General features: G+C 50.2%; 1 protein-coding gene across 6 annotated transcripts in view; it reads left to right on the forward strand.

Moving 5' to 3' along the window:
• The first annotated feature begins 1356 nt into the window (after positions 1-1356).
• Positions 1357-19145, forward strand: part of SEPTIN6 (septin 6) — a 60638-nt gene continuing 42849 nt past the window's right edge. For 2 of the 6 annotated variants that reach the window (XM_044236077.1, XM_044236078.1), the window contains exon 1: positions 1357-1478. In XM_044236077.1, coding sequence (XP_044092012.1) covers positions 1449-1478 — 30 coding nt within the window. In that variant the 5' untranslated portion in view covers positions 1357-1448. The remainder of the gene's footprint in view (positions 1479-19145) is intronic. The other 4 variants (XM_044236079.1, XM_044236080.1, XM_044236082.1 and 1 more) reach the window with 3 other exon arrangements.

The following is a 19145-nucleotide window of genomic DNA, read 5'->3' on the forward strand; positions in this document are numbered from 1 at the left end:
GGGACCACCTCCTCTATCCTATCCGGGCCACTTCGCTGTCCGGCTTTTGCTCATGGGTCTGCCTCCCCCTGAGGTCCCGGGTTCCACTTGGGGGTCTGGGCGCCTCTCCGAGACCAAGGCACCAGCCTTGCGGAGGAGTGGAGCGCAGTGTCCGCCAGCTAGGGCTTCGGGCACGCCAAGTCGGCTAAGGTTCTCGAGTCCTAGGGAGCCAGCAAGGGGCCACTCCCCAGGAGGGGTCAGGGGCGTCAGGGCTGGAGAGGGGGAGAGGTGCCGAGGGCGAGGGCGAGGGCCCGCGGCGGCGGCTGGCCAGGAGGAAAAGGAAAGGGGACTGGCACAGCCTCTGCCTTCGGACGCTCTCTCGGCGCACCGCCGGCCGCCTTCTCCCGGTCTGAGCGAAGGTGAAGGGGAAATCCGGGCGGGACAGAGCCACCGGAGGCCGCTCCCGGTCACTCCCACATCCCGCTCGACAGAGCTGGGGGTCTTCATCCCCAAGCTCCTCCTCTGAGACTCCCTGGAGACCCAGGCGCTAGAAGGGGGTCGTGGTCTGAACCCCCGCTCACACGCTGAGCTTCTAGGGCTTGGTGGGGAGAGGAGTGAGGGGTCTGTCTGTATGAAGGACCCAGGAGTGGTGAGCTCGGCTCCACGAAATTACAGCCTACAGCATCCGAAGCTTGGAAACCCCAGGGCAGAAGGGGACCTCGAGTCTGTGGGCCTCGGACTCTGCACGTCACAGCTCAGTTGCGGGGCCGCAGTGCGGATCCCCCCAACTGCCCCCTCTATCTAAGCTCCACTGTGGAGCGGCAGGTGCCGCAGCTGCCCCCTCCCGGGCCATGAGGGGGTGGGAGGAGGTGTAGAGGAGCCTCGCGTCTCCAGCCGCTGGCGCTCCCATCGGAGCACCCTGAGATCTCGGTGGAGAGGAAGAGGGGGTACAGGGGGCTGGGAGGAGGGGGAGGAGGACTGCAGAGCTCAGCCGCCAAGCTATGCGCGGGAGGGGGAGGGGCGGGGGCTCCCTTCCAGCCTCCGGGGTCTGGGGACTCTGGGATGTAAGGCGAGAGCAGGGGGGTGTGACAATTCAGCAGAGGTCGGGACGTACCACGGAGGCAGTGGCGGGGGGGGCAGAGGACGTGGTCACCGAGGGGAGCCCCCGCCCCCCTTCGCAAAGGCCTACAGCTGAGGTTGCAGGGAGAACTGGAACTGGGCTCGCTGTAGGGGGAAGCGGGGCGTGAAATCCGCCCCCTCCCCATACCCCACTTCCGAGGGGGTGGGCGATAGAGGGGAGGTCGGGGTTGGAGAGGCGGCGCGGGGGCCCCTCCCTCGCACCTCCCCCCACCGGACTTGGTCGCGCCCGAAGTGTAACACTTTCTCTTTGTCGGAGAAGCTCCGCTGTTTCTTGTGCTCCAGCTCTGGTGGCGGCGGCACCCGTGGCAGCCCTGGCGGACGCAGGAGCGATGGCAGCGACCGATATAGCTCGCCAGGTGGTGAGTGACCGGCTGGGGTGCCGGCGCCAGGGGCCAGGGGCCTGAGAAGGGTGGAGGAGACCTGGCCGCCGCCACCGCCGCGGCTAGGGCAGCGGGCAGCATCCAAGAGTCAAAGCGCGGCGGGACATCTGCTCCCGGGGTCCGCGGCTCACTCCCCCAGCCTGTCCCCGCGGGTGGCGGACGGATGAGGGGGCCTGGCGGAGGCTGCGGGCCGGCAGCTGAACTTGCATTGCCCTAGGGCTGCAGTGAGCGCCGCCGCCTCCCTTGCTGCAGCTGCCGCCGCGCCACTGGGGCGTTGCCGAATGAATGGCCGAACCAGCCGCGCAGCCCTCGAGGTCCCAGGCTCCCTGGTCTCGCTTCCTCCGGCCGTCGGGCCGCCCCCCTACGCCCAGTAATCCCCTCCCCGGGACCCGGGCCTCCTGCGGAAGAGGGGCGCGGGGCTGGGGTGAGCCCGGGGCAGGAGGCGGTGAGTGGTGGGGGGGGGCGGGGAGGTGACTGGCTGGGGTAGGGTTTCTCCATATGCATTACATATGTGACTGCGTCTCTGTGTGTGTGTGTATCACCGTATGCGTCCGAGTGCACGCGCGCGCACTCGTGCCTGCCGGGCAGGCGGCGGCGCCGGGGCTGTCTGTGACCCTAGATGAGTCCGCCTGTTTCTCTGTGGGCGCTCACCTCCGTGGCGTGTGTCCCTGTGTCCCAACCCCTCTCTGCTTGTGCCGGGTGCCTCTGGGTCCCGTGTGTGCGTGCGTGCGTGTGTGCGTGTGCGTGTGTGTGCCGCTCGCTGGTCTGGAGGGGGTGGCTGCGTGTTTTGGCATGTTTCTGGATACCTTGACCGGCGGTTTGCCAGCCCCTGGGGGTCTGCCTCGGGTGCGTGTTGCGCGTAACTGGGCTTGTATGCCAAAACCTGTGCAGGTGGCTTCTTTCTATTGGGACGCAGGAGAGTAAGTGTGAGGCTTGCAAAAGCGGTGCCGTCTCATTTTGTTGGCAACAGACTCTGGAAAAACAAAAAACATACAAACAAAACCTTCTTTTAAAGAACTGAAGTTTTCCAGCCTGGGATGTTCAGAGAAATCATAACTGAAGTGACCAGAATCTCCATATTTGTTTGTTTTTTTTTTTTTTTTTAGACCAGAAGTTTGGTTGTAAAGGGAGGGGGTGATTCCATTTGGGGGAACAGTCTAACATTTCTCTTCCTCCGTGGTATCGGAGATCTTCAGAAGCCCGCAGTTACCCTCACTCACTCTATGGTGAGGGAGAGTGAAGTAGGGATGGTGAACCCCACAACACCATATACTACTGGATGAAGATCTCGGAGCCACACACACACACACACAAGTTTTTAAACCTTGTGGCTTACTTATTTAGGGAAATAGTCTATGCACTGTAATTCCAGAGCAAAAACAAACAAACAAACAAAAAAACCAAAAACAAAAAAACCCCAAACCTCTAGGTATTTGTTGTAATTGAAATTGATTCGTTTTTGTTTTCAAAATCTGAATCCAGAATCTGGTTGTATTTTCTCTACAGGATATATATGAATTTTTTCCACCCTCTTGTCTCTGTCTGGAAGGGCAGGATGATTTCTTCTGAACCTCCCCAACCCCTGCAGACCCCAGAACCAGATCTTTACATTGTCATGATGCAAGAGGACCAGGAGTAGGTAGACAAGGCTCTGTGATCATGGAATTTGATAGAATTCTTTTCTCTCTGAGATTGGCACTGTCATATTTATTGCTGTAGCATTTTGAAGGTTCCCAGAGTGCTTTTCTGCTCCCTCTTACCTGCATTTTAGAGATGGCATGGCTTAAGTAGAGGGATTAAGTCTCCTGGATTACACTTGCCCTGTCTTTAGTGACCAAAAAGGACACTAATGATTTTTCTTGTCAGTTAATTAATTTGCATCGACCTGTCCTTGCTCCCTCACCAGTCCCCCTTGCCTGGATTAGGATTGCAGGGCAGATGTCGTAATGGGGAACATTCCAGAAGGTTGTGTTTCACCTCAGGCAGATTGAGGCAACCCAGAGGTCCCCTTTGTTTGGCGGATGGGGGGTTGGGGGGGTGATTTAGGGCCTTTTGGTTTGCTTTGCATGGTTCCAGTTTGCTCTGGCTGGCCTTGCCTATACCGTATGATGAAGAAGATAATTGTAAGCCAGATTCCGAAGCTGAAAGAGCAGCCCAAGCACTTGAGACCTTGTTATCAGGATAAATGGGTTTCTGGGAAGACTGACGTCACTCTCCCTGCCCCCCCCCACTCCAGTCTGTAAAGCTCTTGTTTATGTGTCATTTGTCTCTCTGTTCTCCTTTGTGTCTGCAAGAAGTTGTAATTCACCAGGGCAAGATGGAATTAACTCAGGAGACCTTGGGTGTCTGGTTGCTGCTTGTTTCTTCCAAGGACCACGTATCCAGGGTTCGGGAAGAGAAGACTGGAGAATCAACTTAAGTGTGTCTAGTGTAGGAGTTCTTTTGAATGAGCTCTGAGACATGGTGCCATCCAAGCAGCAGTCTGCTGTGTGCGTGACGGGGGAGGTGTTCTTTCCAGAATCAGTTGAAGGTCACCATGGCTAGTTAGGTAACATCATTAGTGACTTAAAACAGGCCATGGAGTTGTTGGATAGGACCCTTCTCTGGGCATGCATGCTGCTTGGAAGTTCAGCTTTTGAGTACGCAGTCCAATCCCGTCCCATCTGAACAAACACCACGAAGATTCTGCATGCCAAAACCGTTTCTCCATTGTGTCCACTCATTGACTTTTCACTGATAAGTGTCCAGCACTGTGGCTAGCCCTGGTGAACTCGACCAGAAAAAAAAAAAAAGTAGCAGACATAATTCCTGGCTTTTTTTTTTTTTAATTAAAAATTTTTTTTAATTTTTTAAAAAATTTATTTATTTGACAGAGATCACAAGTAGGCAGAGAGGCAGGCAGAGAGACAGGAGGAGGCAGGCTCCCAGCTGAGCAGAGAGCCCGATGCGGGGGCTGAATCCCAGGACTCTGGGATCACGACCTGAGCCAAAGGCAGACGCTTTAACCCACTGAGCCACTCAGGCGCCCTAAATTAAAAAAAATTTTTTTAAGGGTGCCTGGGTGGCTCAGTGGGTTAAGCCGCTGCCTTCGTCTCAGGTCATGATCTCAGGGTCCTGGTGTTGAGTCCCGCGGGCTCTCTGCTCAGCAGGGAGCCTGCTTCCTCCTCTCTCTCTCTCTGCCTGCCTCTTTGCCTACTTGTGCTCTCTCTGTCAAATAAATAAATAAAATCTTTGAAAAAAATTTTTTTTAAATTTTATTTATTTATTTATTTGAGAGACAAGAGAGACAGAGATAGCGAGAGAGCATGAGTGGGGAGGAGAAAGAGAAGCAGACTTCCTGCTGAGCAAGGAGCCGGATCTGGGATGATCCCAGGACCTTGGAATCATTACTGTAGCCAAAAGCAGACATTTAATGGACTGAGCCATCCAGGCGCCCAGCTTTTAAGCTTATGGTCTAGTTGGAGAGACAGACTGTGGACACTGTGAAATAATTAGAGAACTTCAGAAGATTCTTGGGCTGTCTCCACTCCCAGCCCCTACCTGTGAGGTGACTTGGGCTGCTATTAATATATACTGTTTAAGGGTACATGACTCGTCCAAGGTCACGTAGAAAGCCACAGCCCAGCAGGCCTCAGGGGCTGCATCTTCTGGCTTTTTCATTGAGCTGTTTCTTTCAGTGTTGCATTTTTAGGTCCAGACTGTTAAGTGCTGGCCTGTAAAAGGAACAGCTCATTGAGTCTGGCTTGAACCAGTCCCACAAGGTGGACAGTGATGCTGTCCCCCGGTGGCAGCCGGGGAATGGTCTTTCTCCCTAATGAAAGATTTTGCACTGCCCTACCCGGGGAACTGCCTACAGGCTGGCAGATGCCTGCCTCTGCATTCCAGTCTTGCTACCAAATGGCATTTACCCTCCATTCCCCCTGGAAGGTCCCTGCCTCACCAAAAGGAATAGTCTACTCCAAACGGGGAGAGCAAAACCCCAGTATGTACCCATACCTCCACTGAGGACACAGCACAGAGGGAAATGTACATGGCTGGGGTGCCTGGGTGGCTCAGGAAGTTGAGCAGCCATCTCCTCCTATCAGCTCAGATCATGATCATCTCAGGGTCATGCGATCAAGTGCGGCATGGGGGAGGGCTCCGTGCTCAGCTGGGCATCTGCTTGAGATTCTCTCTCAGCCTCTGCCCTCCCCCGTCCTGCTCACACACTCTTGCACTCTCTCTCTCTCTCTCTCTCAAATAAGTAAGTAAATCTTTAAACATAAGAAGAAAATTCGCACGGCCTCCAATATTAAAAATTCATTGAATCTAAATCAAGGTGATCTAAACCATTGCTGATCATGGTATTATTTTCTGACTTTTCTGTGTTTGAGACTTTTCCAAAGAAAAAGCTGGGGGGGACGGGGCACCCGGCTGGCTCATCCCCTGCCTTAGGCTCAGGTCAAGACAAGCTGGGCGGGAGTTGGGCTCGCTGCTCAGCAGGGAGCCTGCTTCCCTCCCCCTCTCTCTGCCTGCCTCTAGGCCTACTTGTAATCCCTGTCTGTCAAACAAATAAATAAAATATTTTTTTAAAAAGAAAATAAAGCTGGGGATGGCAGGAAATGACAATGTTCCGTCCCACCAAAGGCATACGGTCCCTTCCCTCAGGGAGTTTAGTATCTAGTAGTGGAGGCAGACTTAAATAACTATATAATTATCATCGTGATCAGTGCTACACAGCTGAGCTGTGGCCTGCTGTAAGAATTCATTACCAGCGGACCCAGTCCCGCCTCCAGTGCGGGTGGTGGGTGACTGGAAAGGCCTCCTGAGGGCTTTGGCTAAGAAAGGGGGTGGGTGTGAAGATGGGTGAGCTCTCACTCTGCTCCTGGCCTGGGAGCATTTCATTTGTTCATTCATGCACTTCTCTTCTCGTTCATTCCTTCAGTGCATGTTTTGAGCGGCACGCACTCTGCCAGGCCCTGGGCCAGGTGCTGGGGTGTATGTGGTGCCCAAGGCACACAGGACCATGCCCTCTGAAAGCCACCCCCCCCCCATGACAGGCAAGAATCATCCCCGTTTCCTTTCATTTCCTAAATCCTGGAAATGTTGAGTGTTAGCAGTGTTCTTATTACAAAACTGCATTACAGCTGAGCGGTTTGTCTGTATAGTATAATGAGATTTTGATCTGCAGTCATGTGCATAGCATTTACCTTGCGGAGCCTCTGCTGTAAATTTTCCGTTAATTGCTGGCTTTGTTACCCAGCACGGCCCCTCCCTTTGTGCGCAGCAAGGGAACACACCCGTTGCATGAGCCTGAGCAAAACTAATTAGGAAGATAAGTCCCCTGGAAAAAGGTATTCCAAAACCAAACAGGATTGATTTCTAGACTTGCCTGGGTTTCTGGATTATCAGAGCCATGGTTTTCTATTAGCGCGAATAACTGAGAAGGGCTTGTAAGTGGTGTGTAGTCTTTGGACCACATTCAAGAAAGAGAAGGAGAAGAGAAAGGAAAGAGAATACCATGGATAAGTGGAAAAGGTTTCTTTCAGTGGTCTCCAAATGCTGTCATCTATATTTCCCAGACGAGTCTTTGTGTTTTCTTCTTTTATGGGTACAGGGAGACCAAGGGACTTAGTCCCAAGTGTGTGTTAGTGTTGTTCAGTGGCTGAAACAGTGAGACCCACACCGGATGACATAGATCCGTTCAAAACAACCAAACCTGCCCTTTTCGCGAAGTTTCTAAGAAATAAAAATCCTGCCAGACCCTAACTTCCCCCTCTCTTCACTGCATTCCTTCCCACCCCAGTGCACCCGTAGCGGGGAGGGTGTAGCTCAGAGAAGATTATCCTTGGATGCCTCGATCCGTGATGGTGAAAAGATTCTCCGCTTCAATCCCAGATAGCGCAGTCATGGGTTACGTGTGGGTTTTCTTTTTTCTTTCTTCCCATATTGCTTTAAATAAAAATCTTGGAGCCACCAGCCATGTAATGATGGATTATTTTAAGTAACAACTGGGGTGGGGGAGGAGCCGAATAAATTAGAAACACAGACCCTTCCTCCTCGGTTTGGCAGGAGGAGGCTTCTGCTGCTGGGATTTGAAACCGTGGGTTTCTCCGCCGCCTGCAAGGGGAAGGAGGCCACATATGTGCTCAAGGAGGGTGAGAATTATGCCGCGTGCTCCTTGCTGGCCCTGGACTTGGGTCATCTGTTCCACTCACTTAAAGGTGACTGGGGAAAAGAGTTGCAGGCCTTTTCCGGGGTGGGGAGGTGAGAGACAGGATCAGGGCTCAGGTTTCTCCTGGCAGGGCCCCCTGGATCCCCATAAAGAAGGCCCAGGGGTAACAGCCACAGATCTCTGCTTTCTGACCCTGATGAGGTGTGAGGCGGTGCCGAGTTTCCTTTCCCAGCGAAGGCCCCGGCTCTGAGCACCGGCGAGGAGGCAGGAACTGGGTTTTCTTAGATCCACTTTAAATGAGACCAGATGGAGGCAGAGGCAAATTCAGGCTCCCTAGAGGACAGCTGGGCATTCATCCAGAGGCCTGTGAGTAAACCTTTTTTTCTTTTCTTTTCTTTCTTTCTTTTTTTTTTTTTAAAGCAGATTAGAGATAACAGTGGCCAGAACACCTCGAAAGCTCTGTTTAACGAGCCCAGCCCGGAGGGAATCTGGCTTTCTGTGGGAAAGGTGACCTGCTACCAGCAGGAGTGGCCCCTGGCCTGAGATGGAACTGGCTTTTACCTAGAATCTGGCTAGTTGGGTTAGGTCGCCCTGGGGCTCAGGCTTAGTTAGGCCCAAATCAGACTGCCTCAGTTGCCCTCCATGGGCCAGACCCACCTCGGTGAGCACACAGGGGTCCAGGTCGTGATCCGTGACTCTTGTCCCTCTTGACTGTCCTTAAGCCACAAGCCCGATGCCCCCAGAACTTTAGAAGCTTGAAGGAAAATACCTGCCAACTTGGAGTCAAGCTTTCCCACCTTAAAGCGGCCCTGCGCTCACCAGGGCCGGGAGCCCTGCACCCCTCCGCTCTCTGCCCCAAACCCCTCCATGACTTGGGCCAAATCACTTCCTCTCTCTCAGACAGTTTCCCCTTTTGCAAAATGAGCTGGTTGGCGTAGGTGAGCCTTCAGGGCCACGACCAGCTCTAACGCTGTATGGTCCTCTGTTTCCTTGTTCTCCAGCTTAATTTCTCTTAGGCTCCAGCCTGCTTCTACATCCGTCTGAGGTGGACGACTTGAACTCCACCTCTTCCCTGCTTTGACTCTCTGGAGCGAGCAGGGTGGGGAGAGAGTTGAGGGAAAGGCAAGTCTGTGCTTTGAGCTCAGCAGGATCTCTGTAAGCGGAACAGAAACAGCGGTTCAGATGGTCTGCCCATAGGTGTAGTGAGCTATTGTCTTCCTATAAAGGTACATGACGGCTGAATTTCTGTCTATTTGAATCCCATTTTAAATGCACTAGGAGAGCTGGCCATTTAATGGAATCCTGCTGCGAATCCTTTTATAGAATGAAAAGCCACTCAGGAACTGATCTGGTGTATTAAAATCCAGAGTTTCTTCTATTGGATTTGCCAAAAATGGGCCTTCTCCCTGCATGGTAAAGATGGTTTCCTTTGTGCTTCCCCAGGGTCCCTGAAGCTGCTTCCCCACTGAAAGGCCCAGGTGGGCAAGATTTCTCTTTCCTTGGAAAGGGCCCCCCCTTCCAAACGTCTCTCTCCCAATTCAGGGCATTGCTACTCTTGTCAGTTTCCTCTTAGCCTGGCTTAATCGGCAGGAGGGAAATCCTGACATTTGCCGTGGGAGACACACTGGAGGGTTTTTTGTTGTTGTTGTTTTTAATAATCTCTGGGAACTTATCAGTGTTTTTGTGGTTCTTAGGGCCAATAATACATTGGCGTCTACTTCCCCGACTGGAGGCCGTGGAGAGGGCTCTCAGCCACCTGATTGCTGCAGCAAGCAGTTTTTCTGGAAGTTTGTGGATATGTGATTTGACTTCTTGTTCCCATGAATCCTTATAATAATAAGTTATACCGTATAATAAGTTATGTATATATAATGTTATAGTAAGGATAATAATAGGGCTTTGTTCTCATATTGGGAAAATAAATGTTTACATACAATAAAACTGCCCCAAAGTGGACTACTTAACCGGATTTTCTGATTATCTATATGTAAAGCACCTTTCTCGGAGCTGTGGTTGAAGATTTTGCTAAAATATCTGAGGCTACTTCTCTTGTCTTGGAAAGCATCGTCATGAAATCTTCAAGAAAACATGACATTTTTCTACTCTGATTATAAACATAAAATCTGCCCCCCAAAAAGGTAAAAGATGCCTATTGTTGGAAATTTGGAAGACACAGAAAAGCAACAGTATCCACATTCCCTCTACCCGAAAGTATCTTTTTTTTTTTTAGATTTTATTTATTTATTTGACAGAGAGAGAGAGAGAGAGAGACAGCGACAGCGAAGGGGGGAACACAAACAGGGGGCGTGGGAGAGGGAGAAGCAGGCTTCCTGCTGAGCAGAGAGCCCGAGGCGGGGCTCGATCCCAGGACCCCAGATCATGACTTGAGCCAAAGGCAGATGCTTAACCAACTAAGCCACCCAGGTGCCCCCAAAAGTAACGGTTGTCACCGTTTTGACATAATGTTGACTTTGAACAACACAGGGGTTGGGGGTGCTAACCCCCTGCAGTGAAGAATCAAGAATCCACGTATAACTTTCATCTCCCCCAAAACTTAACTACTCAGAAGCCTACTGCTCACTGGAAGCTGTACCCGTAACAGGAATAGTAGGACCAGCACATCTTTTGTATGTTATCTGTATGACACACTGTATTCTTACAGGAAAGTAAGCTAGAGAAAGTAAAATGTTATTAAGAAAGCCATAAGGGGGGCGCCTGGGGGACTCAGTCGGTTAAGTGTCCAACTCTTGATTTCGGCTCAGGTCATGAGGTCGTGAGATCAAGTCCCACATCAGCTCTGCCCTCATACTGAGACCTTGCTCAGCTCAGAGTCTGCTTGAGATTTTCTCTCTCTCTCCCCCTGCCTCCCCTCCCTCGCTCTCTCTAATAAATAAATAAAATCTTAAAAAAAAAAAAGAAAAGCATAAGGAAGGGAAAACACATTTGTAGTCCTTTCTTGTATTTATGGGGAATAAATGCATGCATACGTGGACCCAGGCGATTCAAACTGCATTGTTCAAGAGTCAACTGTATATTCTTCTGTACATTCAGGCGGAGTGCCTGGGTGGCTCAGTCATTAAGGTTCTGCTTTCAGCTCAGGTCCTGATCCCAGAATCCTGGGCTGGAGCCCCGCATAAGGGCTCCTTTCTTGGCCGGGAGCCTGCTTCTCCTTCTGCCGCTCCCCCTGCTTGTGTTCCCTCTCTTGCTGTGTCTCTCTGTCAAATAAATAAAAATTTAATATATATATATATGTATATATATATATGCTTTCCCCCATGATTGGAATGATCCTGTATATATAGGGTTTTGTTTTGTTTTGTCATTTGCCTATTGGGTGATCATTTTCCCATGTCACTGAATATTCTTAGAAAATGTTGGGGCGCCTGGGTGGCTCAGTGGGTTAAGCCGCTGCCTTCGGCTCAGGTCATGATCTCAGGGTCCTGGGATCGAGTCCCGCATCGGGCTCTCTGCTCAGCGGGGAGCCTGCTTCCCTCTCTCTCTTTCTGCCTGCCTCTCCATCTACTTGTGATTTCTCTCTGTCAAATAAATAAATAAAATCTTAAAAAAAAAGAAAATGTCTTTATCACCTGCTTAATATTCCATTGTGCATCATTGAACTATTGTTTGATTTTGATCATCCTGAGGGTTGTAGGATCTATCAAAGATCCGTATTTAATGGGACCGGGAGGGAGAAAAACCATAAGAGACTCTTAATCTCAGGAAACAAACTGAGGGCTGCTGGGGTTGGGGGAGGGAGAGGGTGTGGGGGTGATGGACACTGGGGAGGGTATGTGCTATGGTGAGCGCTGTGAAATGTGTAAGCCTGATGAGTCACAGACCTGTACCCCTGGGGATAATAATACTTTATATGTTAATAAAAATAATTAAATTAAAGAAAAGATCAGTATTTAGGGGCATCTGGGGGGCGCAGTCGGTTAAGCTTTGGCTCTTGATTTGGACTCCGGTCATGATCTCAGGGTGGTGAGATCGAGCCCCGAGTGGGGTTCTGTACTGGGTGTGGAACTTGCTTAAGATTTTCTCTCTCCCTCTGTCCCTTCCCCAAAAATTGGCATTCAGGACTGGGACGGAGATGGAGAAAGGAAAGGTGTGAGAGATCAGGCCCACCAGTAAGTGACATGTGAGACTGTTGGAGTGAATCCTACTTCCAGTGTATCTACAAGGTGCAGAGGCCAGAGGAGAAAGTTTAGGGAAAGGCACGATGAGTTCCAACCTTTATGTTTTGGCCTCATACTTCTGTACTTCTTTATTGATTTAAGTCATCTCTGCCTCCCACGTGGGGTTTGAACCCACAACCCGGAGAGCAAGAGTCCCATGCTCTACCCACTGAGCCAGCCAGGTGCCTCGTTTTGTTTTCTTTCTTCAACATACCAGCTACTAACTCAGCTCCCCCAACTCGAGGCGGAGGCGGGGAAACTCCACTGATACAGATGGATCCTCAGTTCCCAGAGGCCTCCTGGACCTCTCGCTTCCTATCCCGCCAAGGCTGGAAGAGGGGTGGGGTGGGGGAGGGGGACAGGGAGACAGGGACTGCCCATCGGGGTGCTTATGGGACTCTCTGTTTTCAGAATAACAGCAATGGGAGCAAGCTGCACAGCTGGAACCGCCATAACTCGTTCTTAGTAACATGCACCTTTGAATATTCAATTAAAAAATGAAATCGGTGTGTCCCCAGGGGACGAGGCGGAAGAGAAAGAGAGCGGTGTTTCTGCCCGTGATATGAAATGTGGTATAACGTATTTCAAACCACAGGTGACTGCAGATGGGGAGAAAACAGGAAATGTAATTGGGGGGGGGAGGGGGGCTCTCCCAATTCTCAGGAGCACTCTCTCACTTTGCCTTCCTTTTAGCTCTTCTCAGATTTGGCATCCTAATTACCCCTGCTGCAAAGCTGAGTGAGAGCTCTCTTTTCTTGTATTAAAAATGTTTTTAAATGACATGGGTATTGTGTGAATACATTCATGCTGTAAAAGGATCAAATAATACGGAAGCATACAGACTAGCCCCTTGTGTAAGCCCCTGTTTCCGTATTGCTCCCCCGAGGTAGCCACCGACGTTCCTGGGTTTGGTGGTACTTTTTTCTTGGCTTCTTTCTATGCATTCACAACCATTTATGCGCAAGCACACATATATCAGGCTTTTTTTTTTTTTTTGCACATGTGGCCTCCCCCTGTGCTGCTTGTTCTACAGCCTCTTTTTTCTACATTGGAATATGTCTTGGAGATACTTGCCTCGGAACATACAGACCTGCTGCATTCTTCTTCCTTTTTAAGGATTTATTTATGTATTTAATTTATTATTTTTTAAAGATTTTTATTTTACTTATTTGACAGAGAGCGAGCACAAGTAGAGGGAGCCCCAGGCAGAGGGAGAGACAAGCAGGCTCCTCCCTGAGTGGGGAGCCTAACGCTGGATTCACTCCCAGGACCCCGGGATCGTGACCTGAACCAAAGGCAGATGCTTCACTAACTGAGCCACCCAGGCGCCCCTATTTATTTATTTTAGGGAGGGAGAGAGAGAGAGAGAGTGCACATGAGTGGGGGGAGGGCAGAGGGAGAGAGAGAACCTCAAGCAGGCTCCCCGCTGAGTGCAGAGCCTGATGTGGGGGCTCATCCCACGACCCCGAGATCACAACCTGAGCAGAAACCAAGAGTCGGGTGCTCAACAAACTGAGCCACCCTCGTGCCCCAAGACCTACCACATTCTTCTTAATGCCTGCAGAATATTCTAGAATATACATGTACCATAATTTAGTTAAATATTTTTCTATTTTCAGACATTTATGAGTTTTCCCCCTACTATTTCAGTATTGTCATCATGCTGTAATGAAGTTCCTTGTACATGGATCTTTGTACAGATACTGAGTTTCTTTTTTTTTTTTAAAGATTTTATTTATTTATTTGACAGAGAGAAATCACAAGTAGGCAGAGAGGCAGGCAGAGAGAGAGAGAGAGGGAAGCAGGCTCCCCGCTGAGCAGAGAGCCCGATGCGGGACTCGATCCCAGGACTCTGAGATCATGACCTGAGCCGAAGGCAGTGGCTTAACCCACTGAGCCACCCAGGCGCCCAGATACTGAGTTTCTACAGAATAGATTCCTAGGGAGGTTGCAGGGTGACAGGAGATGGGCCCTTAAAAAAAAGATTTTATTGATTTATTTGAGAGACAGCGTGAGAGCACATAAGTTGGGGATGGGGGAGGATCAGAGGGAGAGGGTGAAGCAGACTCCCCGCTGTGCAGGGAGCCGGATGCAGGACTCGATCCCAGGACCCTGGGATCATGAACTGAGCCGAAGGCAGATGCCACCCAGGTGCCTCAGAGATGGGTGACTGTGGCCCTTCTGGCATCTCAGTTCCAGCCTTAAACATGGCACCCACCACCTGCTACTCCAGATGATAACTTGAGGTATTACTGTTGGGCCAAGCTGTCAATTCCATCTTCTCTTGCACATATTGTAATCCAGGGAACGGGCAGTTAACTGCAGTCAGAGTAATTAAGGCCTCAGGTAATCAGGCCACCTTAAGGAGAAAGAGGAAAGAGATAAGATAGCAGAGCTTTAATGAGGCAGAGGACAGAAACTTCCAGGGGCTGTCCTGGGGTCAGTGTACATTCAGTCCAATGTCCTTTTTACCTCTACATATTTAGCTCTGAACAATGAGGACTAATACTCATAATGATGACTTGACATCTTATAAGATTTATCAAAACAAGAGTCAATGGTGCTCGCTAGACAGGATTTCCTAAAGCAGGAAATATATACACAAATACATTTTTGAAGCTTTCTCAACTACAAGCACTGAGACAAAAAGTTTCCTTCTCAAATCTTAGCAAGAAAAACACAGTAACCAGATCCCATGTCCCCTCGTCCCCAAACCTCCCAGTTAATTTTTGCGTATTGGATAGACACTAGGTAAAAAGACACAGAAGAAATAAGGATTCTAAAGTCACCAAATTCACCAAATTTCAGATTAATGGTTATTTCTCTGTAATTCTTCCTGACTTCAAACTTGGCCTCCGGTGCTAGAAAATTATTGGGTCATGTCTTATTTTTCTGATCATTTCCCTCGTGTGGAAGAATCCTTTCCATCCTCCCATTCCTTACTTGTGGGCATTTCCTATATTCAATCTCCAGCTCTTTTCTGTACGATCTCTTGGAGAACACATCCAGTTTCATACCTCCCACTCCTAAATTCATACCCCAGTCCTGAATTCTCCTTGAGCCTACAGTCCCATATGGGTAAGTAATTGTTGGATTTCTTCTCCTGCATATCTCACCAGAAAATCAAAACTGTCTTATTTTCCTTAACATACAGAATGCTTTGGGGCACCTGGGTGGCTCAGTTGGTTGAGTGTCCAACTCTTGATTTCAGCTCAGATCGTGATCTCAGAGACCTGGGATCGAGCCCTGCGTTGAGCTCTGTGCTCAGCTCTGAGTCTTGGCCCTCTCCCTCTGCTTCTCCCCTAGCTCATGCTCTTGCTCTTTCTCTCTCTCAAATAAATAAATAAAAGTCTTTTAAAAACATGCTTTTACAAATCCAGAAGACAGAGACAAGCACCAATTAAAAAAAATGGGCAAGGACGTGAATAGGCAACTCACATATATGTGTACCTTATACACAATGCATGTATAGAGTTGAACCATAAAAAGAATGTTCACCTTCACTAATACAAGCAGTTAAACGTTGTGATGCCATTTTTCAATGATCCTTTCACAGTGGTTTAAAAGCCTCAGAAACTTAGAGTTGGTCTAAGTATAGGTGAACAGACCCTCTCCTGTATTGGTGGTGGAAATAAGACGTTTGTACTATTCTCTATTGAATGATTTCACAATATGTACCAAAGTCTTTCAAATGTGTGTGCCCTTGGACCCAGTGGGCTTCAGTTCTAGGAATTTAACTTAAGACAATAATCAAAGATCTATGCAAACCTGTAAGAACAAGAATTATTGTTTCTATTGTTTAAAACTTGGAAACATGTGGAATGTCTAGCAGTGGAAGATTAGTTCTGTAGAATGCTATGTGGCCAGTACAAATAATGTTTTAGAAGTATGCTTAATTTCTCAGGAAAACATCCACACTCTTGTTAAGCGTCAGGCTACAAAAAGGAATATATAGAATTATCCCTATTTTGTAAGAAACAAAAGGTATACAGAACACATGAATGTTATGAGTGTTTGTTGTTTTCTCTTTTATCATTTTCCCTGTGTTGTAAAATTTCTACAGCGAACTTGCTTGCTTTTTAGAAACTAAAAACCCCCATAAATGTAATGTTTCTTAATAGCTTATTTAAAACCAGAATCCTCCATTTCCTCCACTAAACAAGCACCCTCTCCTGGCTTCTCTTTTTTCTGCTCATGGTGCCACCAATCCAAGCTCCCAGGCTCAGAACCTTGTGATTGCCCTGCGCTTCACTCCCACTTACCCGATCACTGATGGAGCGATCACCCTTCTTGAGGGCATGGCTCAAGTCTCTTCCTACCTCCTGAGTCCCAAGTCAGAGCAGCTCAGTTCAACCAGCATTTATTGGCACCGTGCCTGGATGTCACTCTGCCAGAATCATGTTAGTGGAGTCATCTGTCTTCCTGCTTCAGCTCTCTCTCTCCTCCAGTCAATCAAACGTCCTGCAGCTGGAATGATCTTTCAAAAACCGCCACTTGTACCATGCTCAAAAACACTCAAAGGGCCCCCGAATGCCGTTGCCTAGGAAATAAAGCCCATACTTTTTCTTCTTCTATTTAAGGCTCTTTACAGCACTGTGCTAGGTGGGAGGGAACAGTGGCAGGGGGAGGGGGGCACATGAGGTTCTTGGTGAGTTGTTGACAATGTAGGAAATCTTTAAGAATAAGGTGTGGAAGGGCGCCTGGGTGGCTCAGTCCATTAAGCATAGACTCTTAAATTCGGCTTGGGTCATGATCTCAAGGTCGTGAGATAGAGCCCCGTGTCAGGCTCTCTGTAGGGCTCCGCACTGGGCGTGGAGCCTGCTTATGATTCTCTCTCTCCCTCTCTGTCTCTTAAAAAAAAAAAAAGATTCTCTTCTTCTGTCCCTCCCCCTGCTCTCTCTCTCTCTCTCTCTCTCTCTCTCTCTTTTTCAAATGATTTAGCTGTTCATTTATTTTAGCGAGAGAGAGAGAGAAAGTGCTGGGAGGGGGCAGAGGGAGAGGGAGAGAGGAGAGGAACCCAAGGAGACTCTGCACCTAGCGTGGAGCCTGACCCGGGCTCCATCCTATGACTCCATCCCATGACTTCACCTGAGCTAAAACCAAGAGTCTAACGCTCAACCCACTGAGCCACACAGGCACCCATCTCTCCCTCTCTTAATTAAAAAAAAAAGTAGGAAGAAGAGGAGGGGCGCCTGGGTGGCTCAATCTGTTAAGCATCTGTCTTTGGCTCAGGTCCCAGGGTCCTGGGATCAAACCCCATGATGGGCTCCCTGCTCCGTGGGCAGTCTGCTTCTCCCTCTGCTGCTCCCCCCTGCTGGGCTCTCTCTCTTCCTGTCAATAAATAAATAAAATCTTAGGGACACCTGGGCGGCTCGGGGGTTAAGCCTCTGCCTTCAGCTCAGGTCATGATCTCAGGGTCCTGGGATCGAGCCCCGCATCAGGCTCTCTGCTGAGCAGAGAGCCTGCTTCCCCCACCCCCCTCTGCCTGCCTCTCTGCCTACTTATGATCTCTGTCTTCAAAAAATAAATAAAATATTTTAAATAAATAAGTAAATAAATAAAATCTTGAAAAGAAAAGGAGTAGCTTTCTTCCCATGTTTCCACTATGTTCAGTTTGAAAATTCTCTTTCCTTTTGGCGCTTGGACCAGAGGCCAGAGTTTCTTGGTGCTGAATTTGGAGACAGGAAGAGGCAGCCAGGGCTGATAAAATATGGCTCAGGAAACCTCAGCTCCGAGTGTGTCCCAATTTCCGATGCCTGCTATGTAGGAGGACCCACGGAGAAAGGCTGTTAAGTCTCTCTCTCCCCTGCCGTGTTGAGGACCAAGAACAACCGGTGGGAAACTTGCATCTTCGTTTGTTTGCTCTAAGAAAAAGGAGGAGGAAGGGGTGAGGGGAAGCAGAAAGGGGTGCATGTAGAACCAGCGCCCAAGGGCCGTGGCCCACGCAGGAATCCCAGCTGTTCTCAGGTGCCCCTCTGGGGCCCGGCAGACGCCAGCTCAGACTGAACTTTGGCATACGGTTGTGTGTCAGGAACACTCCGCTGGGAGGGCATGGGGGAAGACGTGTGAGGGTAACGAACTTTCCAGATGGCAGTCCCGGCCCTAGCCCTGTCTCTCGCTCTTGGAAGACCCGATGGCATGACTGGGTGAAGGGGCTACCTGGGCTGCCGTTCTGGCAACAGCAGCTGTGGAGGGGCTCAGCCCATCCCTCTCCAGGTGCAAATGCGCACTTAGGGACCTAGCCCGAAAGCAGGTGCAGGCAGCAGAAAGTGCTGCCAGTTAACACAGCCCAGGATGCTGGGGCGGGCCTCCTGACACAGACCATGCCCTTCTGGGCTTGCTCTGGGTCCCTTTCTGGTTCCCTAAAATCTTGGTGGAGCTCCCATCCACCAGAAACTCCCAACTCCTTACATAGCCCGCCGGTGTTTCCTGTCTAGCTGCTTCGGACTGCCCTTCTCTCTTCCCGTGGGGCCATTGGCAGTTAGCACTTTTCTTGAGTACACGCAGGCCTCTTTTTCCTCCCCCTTGGCTCCTTGGAAGCCTGCCCCAGTTTGAGGCTCTCCCTGCTTTACAAAACCACTAACAGTTAGAAGCACTGGGACTAACAGGTGAAGCAAGGGCCCTCTGCTTCCCAGGGCTGAGAATGGCTTGGCTGACCTTGGAGACCAGGGAACCAGGTGGGGGCAAGCACGGAGGCAGCTCTCTCAAGCTGGCGGGGGTGAGGGGGATTCCCAAGTGTCCCATGGCATCACGTGTTATTTGGGGACTCTGAGGAGAGGGGTAGCCTCCCGGAGCCCTAGCAGGAGCAGCTTCTGTCGATGGGAGGCTCCCCACATCCAAGGCACCATGCCCAGAGCTCATGGACCGATCGTCCGTGGGGTCCTCACCCCAGCCCTATGAGCTAGTCACTACTTGTCCCTGACTTGACAGATGGGCAAACTCAGAGGACTTAAGTAACTTGTCCGAGGTCAGAAGGTGAAGGGGGTGGGACTCTCACTGAGTCTCATTTCCAAGCCTAGTCTCTTGCCCCTTAAACTGCGCCCCCATTGTGTTTGCCCCCCATGGCCTGGGGAGAGGTGGAATTGCTTTCTGAAGTCCTTTTGTAATATTTACCGGACGCTTAGGCACGGACCAGGCCTTGTGCGAAGCTCCTTTGAGTCCCCCGACCACTGGACAGATGTGCAAGGAACCGGAGTCACGGGGAGATGACCTGGCTTTTCAGTGGTGGCGTGGAGCGTAACCCCATGACCGTGAACCTCGCCTGACCATGACCTGACCCCGCCCTCCCCCACTGTCCCAGAAGCCACCTGGGCAGTT

This window comes from Neovison vison, chromosome X (assembly GCF_020171115.1).
Source record: "Neovison vison isolate M4711 chromosome X, ASM_NN_V1, whole genome shotgun sequence".
Classification (NCBI taxonomy): Eukaryota; Metazoa; Chordata; class Mammalia; order Carnivora; family Mustelidae; genus Neogale; species Neogale vison.